Consider the following 20,375-nt stretch of genomic DNA (forward strand, 5'->3'; position numbering starts at 1 on the left):
AGTCCACGCCCACCCTCGCAGAGGGCCCCCCCCAAGGGGGCGGGAGAGGGAAACCCGGCTCGTGAGCGCGCGCCTTGCGGCCTAGGGGGGCGGGGCTGCGGGGCGTCGCGCCTTGGCGGCGGCGGCGGCGGCTAGGGCGGGGCTTGTGCGTCTCGCACCGGGGGCGCGGGAGGGAGCGGTGGTGCTCGCGCGCGAGAGGCTGAGGGCGGCGGAGGCAGAGCGGCAGGCACGGAGCCGACCCGATCACGCCGGGGCGCCGCCGCCGCCCGCTCCCGCGGTCGCGCATCCCCTCCCGGTGGGCTGACAGGCAGGTGAGGGGCCTCGCTCCGTGCGGGGGTCGAGGGAGGGGCAGGGGGGTTTACGCTTCTTACCGGCCGCTGGAGGGAGCCAGGAGCGGGGCGGGGCCTGCGGGAGCCGGTAGCTGCGGGCAGTCGCCGGGCTGGGCAGGGTCTGCGGCGGCGGGGCAGGGGGCAGGCGGTCGGCGAGGCCTGTCGCCGGGGAGCTGCCGCTCAGGTGGGTCCGGGTCCGGAGGCGGCGCCCCCGAGGGCTGCCGTGGCCTGTCGGCCGGGCGGAGAGAGGGGGCGCCCGGGCGCGGCCGGGGGGGGTGCGGGGCCTCGCCCCTGCCGGGCCCCGCGCACGCTGTCACCGCCCGGGGGCTGGGCGGCCAGAGCCCGGGCCTGGCTGCCCCCGGCCGGTCGGCCCGCGGGGACCACAGCGGGGACGGCCACATCACCCTGCGCGCCGCCTCGCTGGCGGCAGGCGAGCGGCCCCGCGTCCTGCCGGGCATTGCTCATGGTGGCGGTGCGCCGGGGCGGGCGGCGGTGCGCCGGGGCGGGCTGGTGCTCGCCTCGTACAGTAGGGCTTTCATGCTCTTCCCATTCGCGCTCCGTAGTGTATTTTCCCGTCTCTACTTCTTTACTCTGTCCTTGGGAAGCGGACGCTTTTGTTGTCTTGTCACATCGTCTGAGGTAATGGTGACCGGCGTCTCTTCACCTAGACCTTGCGGTGCCGTGGGATTTGCTTTATTTTTCGCCCTGTGAGCGGTCACATCTCATGTATTTTATTGCATCTACTACAAAGTAGGAGTCAGCTGACACAGTGCTTTGTTTCTGAATCTGCTGCCATCCTGAAGCATGTGTCAGGGACTGCCGTCTTTCCACATCTGTCCGCCTTGCAGCACGAACTCTCAATCCTAGTTTTGAGCTATATTATTTACTTTGTATGGAACGTTGCACGCGTGGTGGAAGTTCACGTTGTGGTTTGTGCTGACCTGGTGTGAAATGGTTTAAAGTGAAATCCTAGTGGAAGTGGGAGCCATTAGGAGACGTGAAGGAAAGATACAAAGAAACACCTGGACGGGGAGGCAGTGCAGAAGCCAAGAGAATGAGAGCTAGTGGATAGAAATAGAATTGGTGTGAAGAACAAAGAATGTTTAAGACGTCATCCAAGCTCACTTTGGGGCACACTGGTGTGTGCAGGGTGGTTGTAGCTGGATAACATGTTACCTCACATCCAACAGGTTGTAACAATAACAACAAAAAAGGTTGTCTGCTTTGGCTGCAGAGTTGTGATTCTTAAATGCAAGCTTGGCTAGGATGTCTGTGGCAGTACCCTCAGTAACCTCCACTAGCTGCCTGCCCTCCTTTTCTCCCAGAGATTACTGCAGCTGGAGCTGTAGGTGGCTACAGCCTGTGTTTTGTGTTGAAAACTGTAGCAGCTCAGATGTGTGCCCCAATTCAGGGTCACTTATGAGCCAGCATCCTTACAGCCATGTCAAGTAAGGCTGAAAGAGATAAAAATATCACTACCTTGCCCATGCTGGTGTGAACAGAGTTGGTAGTGCAACAATTAATTGTTTTCCAGTACTGAGGTGTTTGGAATAAACCTCTAGTTATGAAGTAACTGAAGCAGCTGCACTGAGGGTAGTTAAGTTCTGGAAGCATCATTCAGAACTTTCTCACAGACCAGGGGTTTGCTGGACAATCATGTGTGTGACTTTGTTATATTACCCAGAGATTTGGAACTGTATGAATCTACCAAGCTGCAGGAAGGGCTGCAGCTAGAAAAGAAGTTGGGGCTCTGCTGGGTAAAACCTGAGTTGATCATAACATTTGCTATAACTTGAGCTTTGCCACGTTTTCTGGTAAGCCAAGAGAGCTGTAATCAAATCACAGTGAGGGTGTTAGCAGGTTCTCTTCAGTCTGGGTTCCTGTTATCTGGGCTGTAGGAAAGCATTGTGTTTTCCCTAAGTCTTACCATTGTTTCTTTGATCCTGTCACAAGCTTTTATGAGATTCTGTTCACATTACTTTTCCTCCCTTAACATCTGGCTAATGGCCTGACTGGCAAAAAAAGCAGGTTTGGTATTTACATGGCCTGTACCTTTTTATTGAATTGCAAATCTTGGTTATGAAAGAAACCTAGGGTTTTATTATTTTGGTTTTGGTCTGAATCTGCCACTTTTGCAGTTCCTGGTAGCAGTTATCTGCGTTGCTCTGTGAATAGAACTATTTCACCATGCTATTGTAACCAGCCTGCTAGTTCCTTGATGTTATTCCTTGTTTTGTGAAGCAGGATACTCTCCCATTGTTGCCTTTCTCCCCTCACCCTTCCCTGTTTTCAAGCTTATTCCCCCCAGAGCCTCTTGTGTGAGAGGTTTGTTACAACACTTAACCTGGCTAAGACACTCGTGAGTTGTGGTCCGTGTCTGGCTTGTTTAGTATGCTCAGAAATGTACTTGTGGATAATCAGACTGATTGCTGGAATCAAGGAATAGTGATAGTAGTGCATGTTCATGAACCTTGCTGGCTACCCTGCTGTAAGAACTCTCTGGGTGATGAGGATTGTGTCAGTTAGTGCCTGTTTGAGCCAGGAGTTTCACACTCTGGCATGCAGTGGGCTGCCCTGTGGCGGTGGTGGAGCAGGAGATCCTAGCTGATCCAGTGCTGATGGAGGACAAGTGCTGTTTGCTAGTGTGTGGGTTGTGTCAATATTGCTAAGGCAGCTCTGTTGTCAGGGTGAGGTTATGATGGACATTCTGGAGATGGATGCTATGTGTGCTGAATGTAGCTGGCTGCATGCATGTACCAGGGCTTCTAGGCCCTTTGGGGCTCTTGATGTCTCTTTATCACTTTTAACGTTGTGTTTACACTCTTGGGAAGTTGGTCGGTTGGTGCATGAGATCTGGGGGGAAGTTGATGTCCTTGTTTGTATTCCTGTTGCTTTTTGTGTTTCAGACTTTTTTGGGAAGCAGGAAGACACATGATAATTTTTGCTGTGTAACTCCTGTCTGCTTTAACTGTAGAGACTTGTAAGCAGCTCCCATTCATTCCTGATGTCCCTTCCTAGCCTTCCAACACCTCTTTCTTGAGAATGTAGGACAGGGAGGGACCAAAACCCTGCCAAGACCAGGAATTGAGAACCACCCACAAGGTGTCTGCAGAAAGTGCAGAATCCTGTAACCAGTTCAGAACTTCCACTGAAATGCTTAAAGCTGAGAGAATAGAGTGGGACAGTGTCCAGCGCTTCTGCCGTGTCTGGGAAGCCTTTCAGTGTGATGTCCAGACTGTTAAGATATGTGTGTCCTCTGTCTCTGGAGGAAGAAAGATTTCTCTAAGCACACAGCAATGTGGCAAAGGGAAAGAATTTGCTCAGGCACCCAAATTTAGTGACCAGGTTAACTCTTGGTGCACTGTGCAGAACCATTTTAGCCTGACAAGGGAGAAGAGGTAAGGCTTTTAGAAATACAGGGATACTAACAGCACCTTGTCTTCCACCTGGAGTTGTGGCTGACCCCCAGGGCTTTAGGAGAAGAGTCCTTATAAGCAAGTGGTGTGTCACAGAGTATACACATAAGAACAAATAAAGGCTTAGCTGAAATGCATGCATTTGTATAACAGTAGAGAACTCTTTTGGGTTTGTGGCCTTGTTTTCTGGCAAAGAAGAGCTAAAGGGCAAAACTGCTTTTGCAAAGAAACTGCTCTAGAGTAAAGCATGTTCTGCCATCTTATTCATGTCTTCCCTCTGGAGTAACTAGATCTCATGAAAGGAAATGTATACTCACAGGAGACAATAACTAGGAAGCAGATAATATTTCTGGCTCTTGCTTGGAGCTGCACAGGTAGTGTATTCTAGATGGGATATCTTGCAGGAATAGGAGAGAAGAGCAGGAAAGGCAATGGTGTGTAAAATGGACAGTTAATGAAGGCATTGCCGTGTTTTATGGTGATTTGAAGGGCATGTGTACCACTTATGTTAACCTTTCAACTCAAAAAACTGTGCAGCAGGAGTGCCAATTTTTGTTTAGGAGCAAAGCACTCCTTAGACAAATGACTGCTGGGCTTTCCCTCAGGATGCTAACCTCAGAGCTGGTGGCCTTTTACTCAATCTGCTTCTCAACCTGTTGGTCACCTAAAGATTATCAGCAATTTCTGACATATTTTTTCTTGGAAGATTTTTCTGTCTGTATATAGTAGGGAGACTTAGAATAAACCACTACTAGTGGTGTGCCCCAAGGATCAGTGCCGGACCCCATGCTCTTTAACATCTTTATTGATGATCTGGATGAGGGCACTGAGTCCATCATCAGTAAATTTGCTGATGACACCAAGCTGGGGGCAGGAGTTGATCTGCTGGAGGGTAGAGAGGCTCTGCAGAGGGACCTCGACAGGCTGGATAGATGGGCAGAGTCCAAGGGCAGGAGATTGAACACATCCAAGTGCCGGGTTCTGCACATTGGCCACAACAACCCCAGGCAGTGCTACAGGCTGGGGTCAGAGTGGCTGAGAGCTGCCAGGCAGAGAGGGACCTGGGAGTGCTGGTTGATGGTAGGCTGAACATGAGCCTGCAGTGTGCCCAGGCAGCCAGGAGGGCCAATGGCATCCTGGCCTGCATCAGGAAGAGTGTGGCCAGCAGGAGCAGGGAAGTCATTGTGCCCCTGGACTCTGCATTGGTTAGGCCACACCTTGAGTCCTGTGTCCAGTTCTGGGCCCCTCAGTTTAGGAAGGAGGTTGAGTTGCTGGAAGGTGTCCAGAGAAGGGCAACAAAGTTGGTGAGGGGCTTGGAACACAGCCCTGTGAGGAGAGGCTGAGGGAGCTGGGGTTGTCTAGCCTGGAGAAGAGGAGACTCAGGGGTGACCTTATCATTCTCTACAACTCCCTGAAGGGAGGTTGTTGCCAGGCAGAGGTTGGTCTCTTCTCCCAGGCAGCCAGCAGCAGAACAAGAGGACACAGTCTCAGGCTGTGCCAGGGGAGGTTCAGGTTGGATGTTAGGAGGAAGTTCTACACAGAGAGAGTGATTGCCCATTGGAATGGGCTGCCTGGGGAGGTGGTGGAGTCACCATCACTGGAGGTGTTCAGGAGGAGACTTGATGGGGTGCTTGGTGCCATGGGTTAGTTGTTTAGGTGGTGTTGGATTGTTTGATGGGTTGGACACGATGATCTTGAAGGTCTCTTCCAACCTGGTTTGGTTTATTCTATGGTTTATTCTGCTTCCTCTCTTCTGGTGTTCTGTGACACAGAAGGGCACTGTTGATTTCAGTGAACTGAGCAGACTTGTAAGTCAGTGAGCTTACTTTAAAAACAAACAAACAATACAACAATCTACTTTTATGTCCTAGGTTAGGCCCAGCTGACAACTGAGCACTACTCAGCCACTCACTCACTCGCTCCTCCCTGCCCATCATCCCTTCACCTTGGAGGGGTGGGAAGGAGAATCAGGAGGAAAAGGTAAAACCCTGTTACGTTGAAATAAGAGGAGTTTAATAGTCCAACAGAAAGGGGAAGAAACAGTACTAACAATGGAGTAGTATATTAAACAAGTGGTGTACAGCGCACACCCCTGCCTGCCCCACTGCTGCCTTCCCCAGCCTGCTCCCCTCTTACATGTCCTGGGCATAAGTCTGATGTCCAACTGTCCAGCTGGCTGGTTTGGGTTCAGCTATCCTGACTGTGACCCACCCCACTTGTGAAAATTAACCCTATCCTAGCCAAACCCAGGTCACTGACAAAAGGCTTGGACAGAAACAGGCATTGGTGCTTGGGCGTGTATACATGTGCTGCCTAGGAAAGAGAATCAGTCATCATAGGCACAGTTTGGGTTTTTTGGTCATTCCATCATCCTTTTTGTTGCCTTGCTGTCAAGGCCACGAGGACAAGAATATTTTGATATGGATAAACAGCCCTGAATTCCAGGGGTTCAGCATTGGCTGGCTTGCAGACGATTTCCAAAGCAAACTTTCTTCTGTAGTTCTCTTGGGCAGTAGTCATTAATTTGACGTGTAACACAGTGTGCTTTCTTACCTTCCACAACTAGGAAAACCCTAACAGGACAGCCCAAAGACAGATATTTACTTTGACATTTTTAATGTAGCATAGCAACCATCGCTTTTGTAACTGCAGTGTGCACCAGAAAGTCACAGGAATCCAGGGGGGTTTGTCTTTGTCTCAGCTGACACCTCTGAGTTGTTGTGAGCCCCGTGTGTGCTCTCATCATAGCCACTATTTGATTTGCTGGGTAAAGATATTTGTCAGGGGGTTACTGGAGTATAAGCTTTTACTGTTTTGAATGTCATCTCCTTTCTGGAGTCCAGGTCCCAGTGTATGCTGTAGTCATTCTTACTTGTGATTAACTGTTAAGGTATTAATTATGAAACTATGAATGACTGCTCCCTCCGTTAATGAAGTCTAACAGGTCTGCTGCACTGCCTTTGTCAGGCTGAGGTGGCTCATGCAAAGGCTGACTGTCCTGTTATTGTAGCACCGACACCCAGAGCTTTCCTTGTGCAGACAGGGCTTGGTGCTGCAAGAAAGTTCAGTCTTCTGGGAGCTGGGTATGTGGCTTCCCTGAGGCTGATGGGAAGCAGTAGGGGGGTCACTGCTCCGCGGGGTGTTCCTGCCTGCCCCGTTCCTGACTGTCGGGCAGTGAGGCTGTGAAGGAGTTGGCTCTGTTAATGTTCCTGTCTGTCAGCCGGTGTCAGTCGTGCACAGCAGCTGCAGAAAAGACATTCAGAGGAAATGTTGCTTGCTGAAGGCTGCAGAAGTTCGTCCACAGTTGTTTTGTTTTAGCAGATGTAAGCAGGGATTTCTCTGTATTCCTGCAGAGTGTTTTCCTGTGCTGGGTTTGCTCAGTTACCTAGAAGTAGTTCCTGCAGTGATAGCATTTCTCCTGTAGCAGGGGGAGGTATACAAAGCATCATATACTTACATGACAGAGAGGTCCTCCAGAGCTTAACAAAACTTTGTGTTAATGAACCTTCCACTTGCTGTCAGCTGTAGCCAGGAATGTCTGTTTCCTGAGCCTTTGGTCCACATTAAATACTAGATACAGGGGCTGAGCGTGGCGGTGTCGGTAAACACATCTTGTTGGATTCTTTCTCCTGAAGCTGATGTTCATGTGATCCCTCCACAACTTCTTACATTTCTGCTATGGCTGTGCACAATTCTTTTATTGAAAACCACCAGATCTTTTGACAAGAGTAGTACACCTGGGCCTGCCTTCTGTCACTTCACAAATACCTTGCAAGTGGGTCTGCAGGAAGCTGGAGAGGTGGTGTTTTACTGTTCTTGAGGCACATGGCATTCTGATGGCAGCTTTACCAGCTCTCATGCTGCTTTGAATGGCCATTGTCACTGATGTATGGTTCTGGAGATGTCTGTCCTCCTTGGAGTGGTATCTGCTTTCCTGTTTTGACAGAGGCTTGGTTCTCTGTTACTTTTTACTGGCTATGACCAGGCTATTGTAATGAAAAAAAGTCATTTTAGTGGCCAGCAGTTGCACTGTGGTACTACATTCAAATACTTTCTTCCACAGTTCATGGTGTGTGTCTCTGCACTTTTGGACAACTACCTGTGACCATAGAAGGTGGGGAGGCCTGTGGATGTGTGAGGAGGCCTGTGGGTGTAGTCTGCCTGGACTGCAGCAAGGCCTTTGACACTGTCCTCCACAGCAACCTCCTGGCCAACCTGTCAGCCCCTGGCTTGGACAGCAGCACTCTGAGCTGGGTTAGGAACTGGCTGGAGGCTGAGCCCAGAGAGTGGTGGTGAATGGTGCCACAGCCAGCTGGCAGCCAGGCACCAGTGGTGTGCCCCAGGGATCAGTGCTGAGCCCTGTGCTCTTTAACATCTTCATTGATGATCTGGATGAGGGCATTGAGTCCATCATCAGTAAATTTGCAGATGACACCAAGCTGGGGTCAGGAGTTGATCTGCTGGAGGGTAGAGAGGCTCTGCAGAGGGACCTCGACAGGCTGGACAGATGGGCAGAGTCCAAGGGCAGGAGATGGAACACATCCAAGTGCCAGGTTCTGCACATTGGCCACAGCAACCCCAGGCAGTGCTACAGGCTGGGGTCAGAGTGGCTGAGAGCAGCCAGGCAGAGAGGGACCTGGGGGTGCTGGTCGATGGTAGGCTGAACATGAGCCTGCAGTGTGCCCAGGCAGCCAGGAGGGCCAATGGCATCCTGGCCTGCATTAGGAATAGTGTGGCCAGCAGGAGCAGGGAAGTCATTGTGCCCCTGTACTCTGCATCGGTTAGGCCACACCTTGAGTCCTGTTCTGGGCCCCTCAGTTTAGGAAGGAGGTTGACTTGCTGGAACGAGTCCAGAGAAGGGCAACAAAGTTGGTGAGGGGCTTGGAACACAGCCCTGTGAGGAGAGGCTGAGGGAGCTGGGGTTGCTTAGCCTGGAGAAGAGGAGACTCAGGGGTGACCTTCTTGCTCTCTACAACTACCTGAAGGGAGGTTGTAGACAGGCAGAGGTTGGTCTCTTCTCCCAGGCAACCAGCACCAGAACAAGAGGACACAGTCTCAGGCTGTGCCAGGGGAGGTTTAGGCTGGAGGTTAGGAGGAAGTTCTACACAGAGAGAGTGATTGCCCATTGGAATGGACTGCCTGGGGAGGTGGAGTCCCCATCCCTGGAGGTGTTCAGGAGGAGACTTGCTGGAGTGCTTGGTGCCATGGGTTAGTTGATTAGGTGGTGTTGGATGATAGGTTGGACGCGATGATCCTGAAGGTCTCTTCCAACCTGGTTTATTCTATTCTAAATACATTTTTCATACCTGTCACTTCAGGCAGGATGTACTGTTGCCTGTCTTACCATTTCCCTACAGAATGTGCATTTATAACTGCCTTTTTCTCCAACCTTTTTCTTCTATTTTATTTTTTAAGCTTTTTATTGGTGTTCTTTCAGTCTTTTTTGTAATCACCAGGCAGGATTTTCAACTAATACTAAAGCAGGTCAGTTATATGTCTCTGTACTGGCAAAGCTGCTGTGACAATCCAGGTATCTGAGTGAAGTTTTTACTTTGGCTAATGCTACATTTTGGAGATTATTTTTAAATTTGGCTCATAGGTAGGATGGTCTTTGGAAGTTTTGGTTAATGTACAGTATCACCAAGGTTGGAAGAGATCTCAAACATCATCGAGTCCAACCTGTCGCCACAGACCTCGTGACTAGACCATGGCACCAAGTGCCACATCCAATCCCCTCTTGAACACCTCCAGGGATGGGGACTCCACCACCTCCCTGGGCAGCACATCCCAATGGCCAAGGACTCTCTCAGTGAAGAACTTTCTCCTCACCTCCAGCCTAAACTTCCCCTGGCACAGCTTGAGACTGTGTCCTCTTGTTCTGGTGCTGGTTGCCTGGGAGAAGAGACCAATCCTCACCTGGCTACAACCTCCCTTCAGGTAGTTGTAGAGGGCAATGAGGTCTCCCCTGAGCCTTCTCTTCTCCAGGCTAAGCAACCCCAGCTCCCTCAGCCTCTCCTCACAGGGCTGTGCTCAAGGCCTCTCCCCAGCCTTGTTGCCCTTCTCTGGACAACTTCAAGAGTCTCAATGTCCTTCTTAAACTGAGGGGCCCAGAACTGGACACAGGACTCAAGGTGTGGCCTAACCAGTGCAGAGTCCAGGGGCACAATGACTTCCCTGCTCCTGCTGGCCACACTATTCCTGATGCAGGCCAAGATGCCATTGGCCTTCTTGGCCACCTGGGCACACTGCAGGCTCATGTTTAGGCAGCTGTCAATCAGCACCCCCAGGTCCCTCTCTGTTTGGCAGCTCTCAGCCACTCTGACCCTCAGCCTGTAGCTCTGCATGGGGTTGCTGTGGCCAAAGTGCAGCCCCTGGCACTTGGACTTGTTGAATGCCATCCTGTTGGACTCTGCCCATCTGTCCAGTCGGTCGAGGTCCCTCTGCAGAGCCCTTCTGCCCTCTAACTGACCAACATCTGCTCCTAACTTGGTGTCATCTGCAAATTTACTGCTGATGGACTCAATCCCCTCATCCAGATCATCAAGGAAGATATTAAAGAGCATGGGGCCCAGCACTGATCCCTGGGGCACACCACTGGTGCCTGGCTGCCAGCTGGCTGTGGCACCATTCACCACCACTCTGGGCTCAGCCTGCAGCCAGTTCCTAACCCAGCTCAGAGTGCTGCTGTCCAAGCCATGGGCTGACAGCTTGGCCAGGAGTTTGCTGTGGGGGACAGTGTCAAAGGCCTTGCTGAAGTCCAGGCAGACCACATCCACAGCCTGTCCCACGTCCACCAGGCAGTCACCTGGGCATAGAAGGAGATCAGGTTGGAGAGGCAGGACCTGCCCTTCCTAGTTTTGCCCTTCCTAGTTTTGTTTCACACCTTTGAAGGTATGCAAGCTGTCTTGAGGAGAAATGGTCTGATGCTGGCTTCAGTAACCTCAGTTTTTTAAACAACTACTTCTAGTTTCTTCCTTTGTCACCTGATTCACTGTGGTGAGTTTCTAGCCACTAAATCAAGTGCTGTGATTGGGATTAATTTTCTGAGGAGTCCTGGTGAATGCAAGCTCCCAGTGGAGTGTACTTTGTGTAGTGCCTATGAAATAATATGTGACTTGCCCAGCAGCATTGTTGGCAGTTTGATATCTCAAACAGTGAGAGAAGTTTGAAATAACTTTGATATTTGGAAGGAAGCACATTTATTCCAGCTCTTGGGCCCAGTGTCTTGCTTATTAAAGCAACTCCAGCAGAACACTGCAGACTTTGTTACAGAGTTCATATTTCTGTGCTGGTTTGCATAAGGGTATGTAGCTGAAATAGAAGAAATGGCTTCTCTTGAACAGGGTAATCTGTAGGTGGTGCTTCAGTAGCCAGCTTCTGTTATTAAGGCTATCCTTCCTGGGCCTATTTTCCTCTACATGTGTGTTGGAGAACATTCCATAGCAATAATGTTGCTAGCTTTGGTCGTCACTTAAGAAAAGGAGAGAGTGAGCACTTGAACTCTTGATGATTGCTCACAAAACATCTTCCATAAGCTTTGTAAAATGACTCAGACCCCTGTGTCTCCTATGACACAGTGTAAAAATGCCACAGCCCTGGTTTCACTCTGATGCCATCTGTATTTGAGCATTTAGGGTTAAACTGAACATTTCAAAAGTATTTCTTGTCATATCTTTTGCTCTACTAACTTATTCCTGGAAGGATCAAGGAAGGCTCTTTTCTTCATTGAGCTTTTAGTTGTTTTTTTCTTCCTACCCTTTTCCAGTGGTTTTTCATTTTTACATAGTAGTATCATAGTTGGAAGGGACCACAAGGATCATCTAGCTCCAACCCCCCTGCCATGGGCAGGGACACCCCACACTAGAGGCCAGAGCCTCATCCAGCCTGGGCTTAAATACCTGGGCAGTGACTGGCTGGAAAGCAGCCCTGAGGAGAGAGACTTGGGGGTGCTGGGGGAGGAGAAGCTCACCAGGAGCTCTCAGTGTGCACTTGCAGCCCACAAAGCCAATCAGATCCTGAGCTGCAGCAGGGGAAATGTGGCCAGCAGGACAAGGGAGGTGATTCTCTCCCTCTGCTCAGCTCTGGGGAGACCCCACCTGGAGTACTGCCTCCAGTTCTGGAGCCCCTATTACAAGAGGGATCTGGAGGTGCTGGAAGGTGTCCAGAGAAGGGCCAGGAGGATGATCAGAGGAATGGAGCACCTCTCCTGTGAAGACAGACTGAAGGAGTTGGGGCTGTTCAGTCTGGAGAAGAGAAGGCTCCGAGGTGACCTCATTGTGGCCTTCCAGCATCTGAAGGGGGCTACAGGAAGGCTGGGGAGGGACTGCTCAGGATCTCAGGCAGTGATAGGACTAGGGGGAATGGAATGAAGCTGGAGGTGGGGAGATTGAGGCTGGAGGTGAGGAGGAAGTTCTTCCCCATGAGAGTGGTGAAGCCCTGGAATGGGTTGTCCAGGGAGGTGGTCGAGGCCCCGTCCCTGGGGGTGTTTAAGGCCAGGCTGGCTGAGGCTCTGGGCAGCCTGATGTAGTGTGGGGTGTCCCTGCCCATGGCAGGGGGGTTGGAACTAGATGATCCTTGTGGTCCCTTCCAACCCTGACTGTCCTGACCTCCAGGGATGGGACCCCAACCACCTCCCTGGACAACCCATTCCAGGGCTTCACCACTCTCATGGGGAAGAACTTCCTCCTCACCTCCAGCCTGAATCTTCCCACCTCCAGCTTCATTCCATTGCAATGTGATGCTTTTGGTCTCTTCCTCTCCACTCCCTTTTACTATTCCTGCAATGTCTTTTCTAAATGTATTCCTCTTGTAAGACTAGTCTGTCATCTCTTTGCCCAATTATTATCTCTCAAGCATGCCATAGGGTTTGGAAAAATTGACTCATAATATCTGGCAAACCTGACTTCTGAGCAGGAGGTGAGGCTAGATGAAGGCTGGTGTGAAAGGAAACATGTTGGGATATATAAGAGGCTGCTGCTCTTTGGACATTCTCTGGTGTGTTTTGATCTAATGGGGAGAAGTTAGATCAGGGATAATTCATTGTCCTAGTTTTGCTTTCAGTTGAGCCCAACAGTGGCTTGAAATAGTGTACCCTGGGAAAAAAAATACTACCTAAAGAAGACGTGTAGTGAGGGTAGTTGTATGGTGCTGTAGTTCAGTCACAAGTGTGTATTTCATTCCGTTTTGCTCCTCTACTAGACCTTGGCTGCTAACAGTGCCCCCAGCCCAGTGCCCCTGTGTGAAAGAGCTGTAGAACAGCATAACTTTACAGTCCAAAATTAAGGGACTTTAATTTGTACACTACCAAAGTTTTTGTTCACATGCACAAGTAGAGGGGAGGAGGAATGGCAGCGTGAAGATGTCACACTGCTCTGTGTTCTAAGAGGTCCCTGCTGTTGGACTGATATTATTTAATGGCTTTAATCTGAGCTGCTTAGTAAGGTGTATATTTTGATTGAAATCAGTACTTAACTTGGGCAAATATTTAAGTCTTGTTTAGGATTAAATCCCAGTCTGAAGGGAAAGAGGAGACTGGAACCCGTTCTTAGTGCAGGTGTGATTCTCTTGTTCTTCTTGACCTCACTGATCCCATTGCTGTGGCTGGGCTTTGCATTTTGATTGTCTCCCTTTCTCAGAAAGGCGACAGTTAAAGAATTAGGGCCAGTTGGAAATGGGGGGGGGGGGTGGGGGAAAGACAACTTTTGTAGAGTTCAGGCCATGATTAACAGAATTAGGACTTGACAGTTGATGGGTCCTTTTTTTTCTCTCTCTTTACTGTAATACGCATTAGAAAAGCAAGAGCGCGTGTTCCTTTGGGAGTTGAAGTGAAACTGCCTGGTTTTGTGAGTGGGAATTGAAAAGGTGCTGGAGAAGTGCAAAGGTAGTAGAACATACTTTATTGTGGAACAAAATGGTTGGTGATAAATGAGGTATTCAGTTTGTTGTTTCTATTGCTGCAGATTTTAATGTGTCATTCTTATTGCTGCAGATATGGTCCTGAGCATCGGGAGCACGTGACTGCAAAGGTGGACAGCTGGATCCCTTATAAGTTGTGATTGGCCTTAAGCTGACTTAGAACCGTTGAAGAACTTGACAGGATTTTTCTCATTCCTGATTTTATGCCTATCTAATTGCCTCCCAACACCAGCTTAATCATGTATGGAAGTGCTCGGTCAGTCGGTAAGGTTGAGCCAAGCAACCAGAGCCCAGGGCGTTCACCAAGGCTGCCACGGTCACCACGCTTGGGCCATCGTCGAACCAACAGTACAGGAGGTGGTTCTGGGAGTAGTACTGGGGGTGGCAGTGGGAAAACTCTTTCTATGGAAAATATTCAGTCCTTAAATGCTGCCTACGCTACGTCTGGCCCTATGTATCTAAGTGACCATGAGAATGTTGGTGCAGACACCCCAAAAAGCACCATGACCCTGGGCCGATCTGGGGGGCGGCTGCCTTACGGTGTTAGGATGACTGCAATGGGTAGCAGCCCTAACATTGCCAGTAGTGGAGTTGCCAGTGATACTATTGCATTTGGAGATCACCATCTCCCTCCAGTGAGTATGGCATCCACCGTGCCTCACTCGCTGCGCCAGGCCAGGGATAACACAATAATGGATCTGCAGACGCAACTCAAAGAGGTGTTGAGAGAAAACGATCTGCTTCGCAAGGATGTGGAGGTGAAAGAAAGCAAGCTGAGCTCTTCCATGAACAGTATCAAGACCTTCTGGAGTCCTGAGCTAAAAAAGGAACGAGCTCTGAGGAAAGATGAAGCTTCAAAAATCACCATTTGGAAGGAGCAATATAGAGTTTTGCAAGAAGAAAACCAGGTTTGTCATCTAATGTCGCTGTTGCATGAGCTTAAGAAATCACATGAGTTTAATAAACCTGCATGTTACATTTAAGTAGCTAAACTATATTGGTTCTTTTGCAAGGCAATTGATATGAATAAGATATGTTTTCAATTTGCAAACCTCTTAATGTTTCATGTCAGAAGTGTCAGCCACTTTTTGAGTGCTCCTTTCTCCTCGTGCGTCACATGGTTTTTCTCTTCGGACCGATGCTAACCACTCAGTTTCCTTTTGGAAGTGTTTTACTCTGTTCAGAATTAATATTTCATCAGTGCTTACCTCTTGAAGCGCTCTCTGAGACGCAGCATGTGCTTACTGCTGACCCCTGATACAACTGAACTGTTGCTGAATGTTGGCAGTAAAACAAAGTTCACGTTGCATTGGTCTTATTTTAGAGCTCTGCTTGAAACCTCCAGACCCGCAGTCTTCACAAACAGTTATCACTTGTGTTCTTTACTACATGTAAATATTTAATACCTACTATTTAATACCTGCTCAGCTATCCCTTTGTCATAAGCTCTGCATATCTTGTTATGCAACTATCATGAAGCACCCTAGAGGGTTGTTTTTTGTTTGTAGTGGTCTGGTTAGTTAGAAAATAGGCAGAAGAGCAGAGAATCTCAGGCTGTTGTTTTGTCCCTCATAAGAGCATCTGTAAATCAGAATAAGACTGAGAGGCTGATTAAAATTGAGGGCTTTTTGTAGTCAGCTCTGGATATTAAACATTTTCCTACTTGCTTAACTGTGAAGTAAGTACTTGCCTATGAGTTAGTGTCCTGGTGGTTAGTCGTTTCTGCCCAAATACGAGCTAAGCATCTCTCCGGACTCGGCTAAGAATCTTCCCCACTCGTAGAGAACACATGCCCAAGGGTTTCCTGAAAGGCAAGTCAGCTTTCACCACAACACAATTACTCTCCCTATTGAGTTTTTTAACTCTCCAAGGAAGTTTAATAAAACAGTTTCCCTAATTCAAGCACACTCAAGCTGTTGAAACTCTTCGAGCACAATTGCTATTTTAGGCAGTGCTGCTTAAAAGATTTGCTTTAGAATGCTGGAGGGGAGAGGGAAACTGCTGGAGGAAAAAAATAGTTGTGCCGGTTTGAGTTACGACAGAACTACTTTTGTTCAGTGATTTAATGTCTCAGTTCAGTCTCTTCTGAGCACCTGCACTTCCTGAAATTAGTGGCATGCTTTCACAGTGTCTGCTTCTAGTAATGGTAACAGTGCAGTTAGCACCAAGGGTTGGTATGCAGGCCAAAGCCACTGCTGAACCTTACGCACCGTGTTGTGGATGCAGAGTAAAAGGCTGCATCTGCAGGGAGGAGTGGACAGGGCAAGTGACCCTAAACTGACCACTAAGGGACTCCTTCCCATATATATCATATTGGGTGTAAAGCTAAGGGTCAAGCTTCCTTCTTCGATGGCTGCTGTCCAAGGAGGTCTCTCTGTGGTTTACCCTTCAGCCCAGTCCTCAGTTCCCGAATGTAGTTCCAGAATCCGGCTGCTAAATCCAGTTCCCATCTGCTATTGAGTCTATTCTGGGACTTTTCCAGTGTTTCCCACAGCATCATTGGTATCAGTGATATAATTGCCATCAGGGGGGTTGGATTTGATGTTGGGTTTGTATTTATTTGTGTACATTTCATTTTATTGTCACTGTTTGCATTGAAGCTGTTTTAGTTTTCTTTTCTAATCTGTAAGTTTCTCTCCTTTATTCTATCTCTTCCCCTTTGGGGAGCTAGAGGAGGTCACAGAGAGCATCTGTCACTTATTTAGTAGCCAACTCAGCCCTAATCCTTGACAATAGTGCTGGTAGTACTGAAATGTTATACTCTCCTTTCAGGTGACCTCTCTTAACTACTGCATTCCATTTGGTTAATGATAACCTGATACACTGAAACTTTCAGTGATGGTTTTTCTGTTCACTTTACAGAGAGCTGAGTTGAAGGAGGTATGTTGCTTTTCCTGAGTTAGTATGAAATAATGTAATGAATGAACTTGTCATGCAGTTTTCTAACTCTGTTCTTACTGACTGGTTAAGTCTCACAAGGTGGGATTTGCTAATGTGTGCAACATTTCAGAGGGATTTTCATCTGGCTCCTTGGAGTGAAGAAAGCCCAAAGTTGAAGAATTTTTAATACAAAAGCAGGATTGCCTTGAAAGGAGCAATCCTGGGAAAATTACAGTGCTGTAGTACCAGTGGAAATAAATACACGGAATGCCATTCACTCAGCTTTGTGCTACTCTCTGGATATTGGCTGTGGGATAAGTACTGGAATTCTCAGATTCTTTCCATTTTTACATTCTATTTCTATACTGCAGGGAGTACCTCAGAATATGCTAACATTTCCTCTGAAACCAGTTTTGAACATTTGAGGATGCTGTGGAAATCTTGCAGGGAAAAATGCTGTGAATGTATGGTTTAAAATGAATTAAGCAATGGCTAAGTAGCTCGGAGAGCAGTGATTCCTCTGTCTGAGGTGCTGGGGTTTTTTTCTTGTCTTTCCTTCATCTCCTAATTAAACATTTACAGATATTTCCAGGCCACTGTTCTCTAGGCAGGCACTATAATTACTACCACACTGCTGGAATTGTGTAACTTTGGTGCAAAGAAAAAAAAGAAGGGTGCCATTTAAAAGTAAAAGGGCGTTATTGCAACGAGCTGTAAAAGCTAAGAATGCTAATTAATAGATTAGGGCTAGCTAACCGTGTGTCCTAATTAAACTCTGCATTCATTATGTCTCCTATAGCCTTTTGGAATTGGTCACTTCAGTCCTTTATAAGGAAGATCAGTTTAATAGGATTTACTGTAATTAAACAGACTTCTCTGTTTAGACAGTGAACAAGGGATTTCTCAGGTCTGTTGGGGGACCAGAAAAAAATCTCTTCATTACCCCTCATCTTGCCTACAAAATTAATTCCAGTGTAATTGCAGGAATGGTGTTTTAGACCTCTGTATGAGTATTTCAGCACATGACTTCTAGAAGGGTTTCTTGCACATGCCTTATTTAGCTAAGACCAAGTGCAACTGATTTCTCAAAGGCATCAAACCCTATCAAAAGAGGATCCAATGAAGGCAATAAACAGGAGCGTGGCTTTGGCATGGTATCGCTCTCCTCAGCCTGCTTCAGCAGGAACTGTATTTTTCTGAGCGGAAAACTACTTTTTGTGTGGCTGTGTCATTGAAGTTTGCCTTAGAAACCTTTATCAGAAGCCAGGAGAGGGAAGGAAAGGCAGTATTTTTTTGGACTCAGAAACAATTTCTGTAAATAAATGGACCATGGTAGACTAATGGAACTCCAGAACACAGGAGCTCCTCTCAGGTGAAACTTGCTTGTGACCAGGTGATTGCCCTGTGACAGTAGTAGTGCAATGCAAACTCAGTGTCTGATGCCCTGCATCGAGATCTCCCACTGGACTGAGATCTACCTTTGAGATGTGATCTATGTTTCAGCCGAAATAATGTGGTACTGCTGAAACCATCTTTTTGCTTTGATGTATCTCTGTGGTCTGTCTGTGGTTAGAGGACTTGGATGTCTGAGAGAGGGTTTAACCAAGAAAATATTTCTGGATTTCACCTTGCTTGGGGTAAGCACTTAACAGTCTGCTTTATTGTGATGGGTGTGCCTCCAGCATTCTTCTGTAGAGTGAGAAGTACTCTCCTGTTGATAGCAGCATGGAGTGAGCATCTTGGGGTTTAAAACCGAGTTGTCTCTATTAGCCTCTTACATGCTTTGAGTGCTGCCATTGTGAGACTGTCTGAGCTTCTAATAACTAGATTCTTACCCTGAAAATCAGATTAGTTCCCCCCTCTCCATTGATTTAAGTTTTGTTGGGTTGCTGTGGGTTTGGTTTTGGTTTTTAAACTATATATGCATTCAAACCCAAGTTTTGTTTTGTCTTAGTACTCTGTCATTCTAACCCTAGTGCCATTGCTGAGTTGGTTGCTAGTTCATGGAAAGCCAAACTTTCTCCCATTGTGGATGTTCAATGGTGCAATATGTAGTTCCATAGGCACTGGATAAAGGTATTATCTGTATCCTACAGCATTACACTTAATTCTTTCAGTGGCAGATGTCTGTCAGCTCTCCAGAATGCTGCCAGCTTCCAGGTTCCCTCTGTCTTTCTCCAGTTGCAGCCTGAAATGATAATTTAAATCTCTTCTAGAATAACCAATAACTGCCTTCTCCAGAGTGCTTGATGTTTGAGGCATTTGTCAAGTTGCAGCACTTTGTAGTGACTTCAAAAATTACTGTAAATGTATCCAAGGATGAGCCTTCTGTGTTGTCTCTTCTTGCAGTTCTGTAAGGAAATAAAATTAGACTCCTGGTGCTTATTTAGCTTTGCCAGTGCTTCTTTTCTCCCGTGTTTCCTCTTGAGGTAAAATCTAATACCTTGAGTTACTTTGAACTGTAGCATAGGCTGAGCAGCTGGCCTGCTCTTTATCCTTTAAATGTACAAGGAGAGTGCTACCAACTTAAAAGCAGCTTGTAATAAACCAAGTGCCATCAGTGGTACTGTTGAGCTTGGCAGTGTGAGTGTGCTTTTTTGCTCTTTGCTTTAAGTAGCAGACCCTTTGCTGCTATTCTTTTGTCTGCTAAGTATTAAGACTGTCCAGACATTACACTCCTAACTAGGGTTGCAGTGCATTTATTATACCACCTTTCAGTGTGTGTGTTCCTAAAAGGCAGCAAGAGCAGAGAGATACTCCTAGGTTATGGTTCGTTTTAGCAGCATTCCTGTACTGATATTACAACTTCCTAATGGTATTGATTTAAGGAGCAAGGAGAGGAGCACTTCTGATGGACTTGCCAGTCCATGGCAAAAGAAGTTGCACTGATAATACATATGCCAGGCTTCATGGATGCTGAAATGGAGAGGTTTTTAACTCTCTTGGGTGTGGGGATATTAGGGAGCATCATGGGCTTGAAGATGAGACAGCAGAGTGGGCTGCTATGGCTGAAGTGAGAGCTGGGAAGAGTTGTTGGGGGGTTTTAAGTTCAATGAAATAGGTTAGCTGAGATCCTCTTAACAGTCTGTATAATGGTCAAGATGTTAGTAAGAGAAACTCTTCTACTTAGGATAAATACATACATGTGTAACAGTGGATATTTGAGATAAGGGTTGGAGATGAAAGAGCTTAGAGAAGACATTTCTGTACTCTGAAAGTGATTGCTGTGTTGGATAACTTACCAGGGGCAGCCATGCCAGCTGTCTGAATTGGTAAGTGAAGAAAGAAACACCAAAATGCCACTATCAGCCTAGCTTGCAGGAGGGGACAAAGAAAAGAAATGGGGCAGTGCTCTAGATATTCCAGTGCACAGCTCCTTTGTAGCTGTTCCTTAGAATCTTTGGAACAATCTGATGAAAAGAAAGAGGAATGACTCTGTCTCCTACTTGGAGTGGATCATAATCAAAGCTCCATTTTTTATCTGGACATAATTACAAGACCTTGAAAAGAAAGTCTTTTCAGCAAAACTTGGTTTCATAACCCACAGATACAAATGTGGGGCTTTTTAATGGTATTTGGATCTAATTTTAGATCTGGATTTTAATACTATTTTTAATAGCATTAGGATCTAGTGTTTACACTAGATCACAGTCTCACAGTCTCACCAAGGTTGGAAGAGACCTTGAGGATCATTGAGTCCAACCTGTCACCACAGACCCTATGACTAGACCATGGCACCAAGTGCCACATCCAATCCCCTCTTGAACACCTCCAGGGATGGGGACTCCACCACCTCCCTGGGCAGCACATTCCAATGACCAATGACTCTCTTGGT

At 47.7% G+C, this 20,375-nt stretch overlaps 1 protein-coding gene across 10 annotated transcripts in view; it reads left to right on the plus strand.

The window, feature by feature from the left end:
• The first annotated feature begins 157 nt into the window (after window positions 1-157).
• ERC1 (ELKS/RAB6-interacting/CAST family member 1) overlaps window positions 158-20,375 on the plus strand; it is a 435,845-nt gene continuing 415,627 nt past the window's right edge. For 8 of the 10 annotated variants that reach the window (XM_068141804.1, XM_068141809.1, XM_068141808.1 and 5 more), the window contains exons 1-2: window positions 428-513; window positions 13,734-14,568. In XM_068141804.1, the coding sequence (XP_067997905.1) occupies window positions 13,900-14,568 (669 nt within the window). In that variant the 5' untranslated portion in view covers window positions 428-513; window positions 13,734-13,899. Of the gene's footprint in view, window positions 312-427; window positions 514-5,697; window positions 5,726-13,733; window positions 14,569-20,375 lie in introns of those variants that run through there. The other 2 variants (XM_068141805.1, XM_068141806.1) reach the window with 2 other exon arrangements.

The sequence above is a fragment of the Melanerpes formicivorus genome, unplaced genomic scaffold (assembly GCF_026170545.1).
Source record: "Melanerpes formicivorus ecotype bairdi unplaced genomic scaffold, bMelFor1.0.p_v2 SCAF_8, whole genome shotgun sequence".
In the NCBI taxonomy this organism is placed as follows: domain Eukaryota; kingdom Metazoa; phylum Chordata; class Aves; order Piciformes; family Picidae; genus Melanerpes; species Melanerpes formicivorus.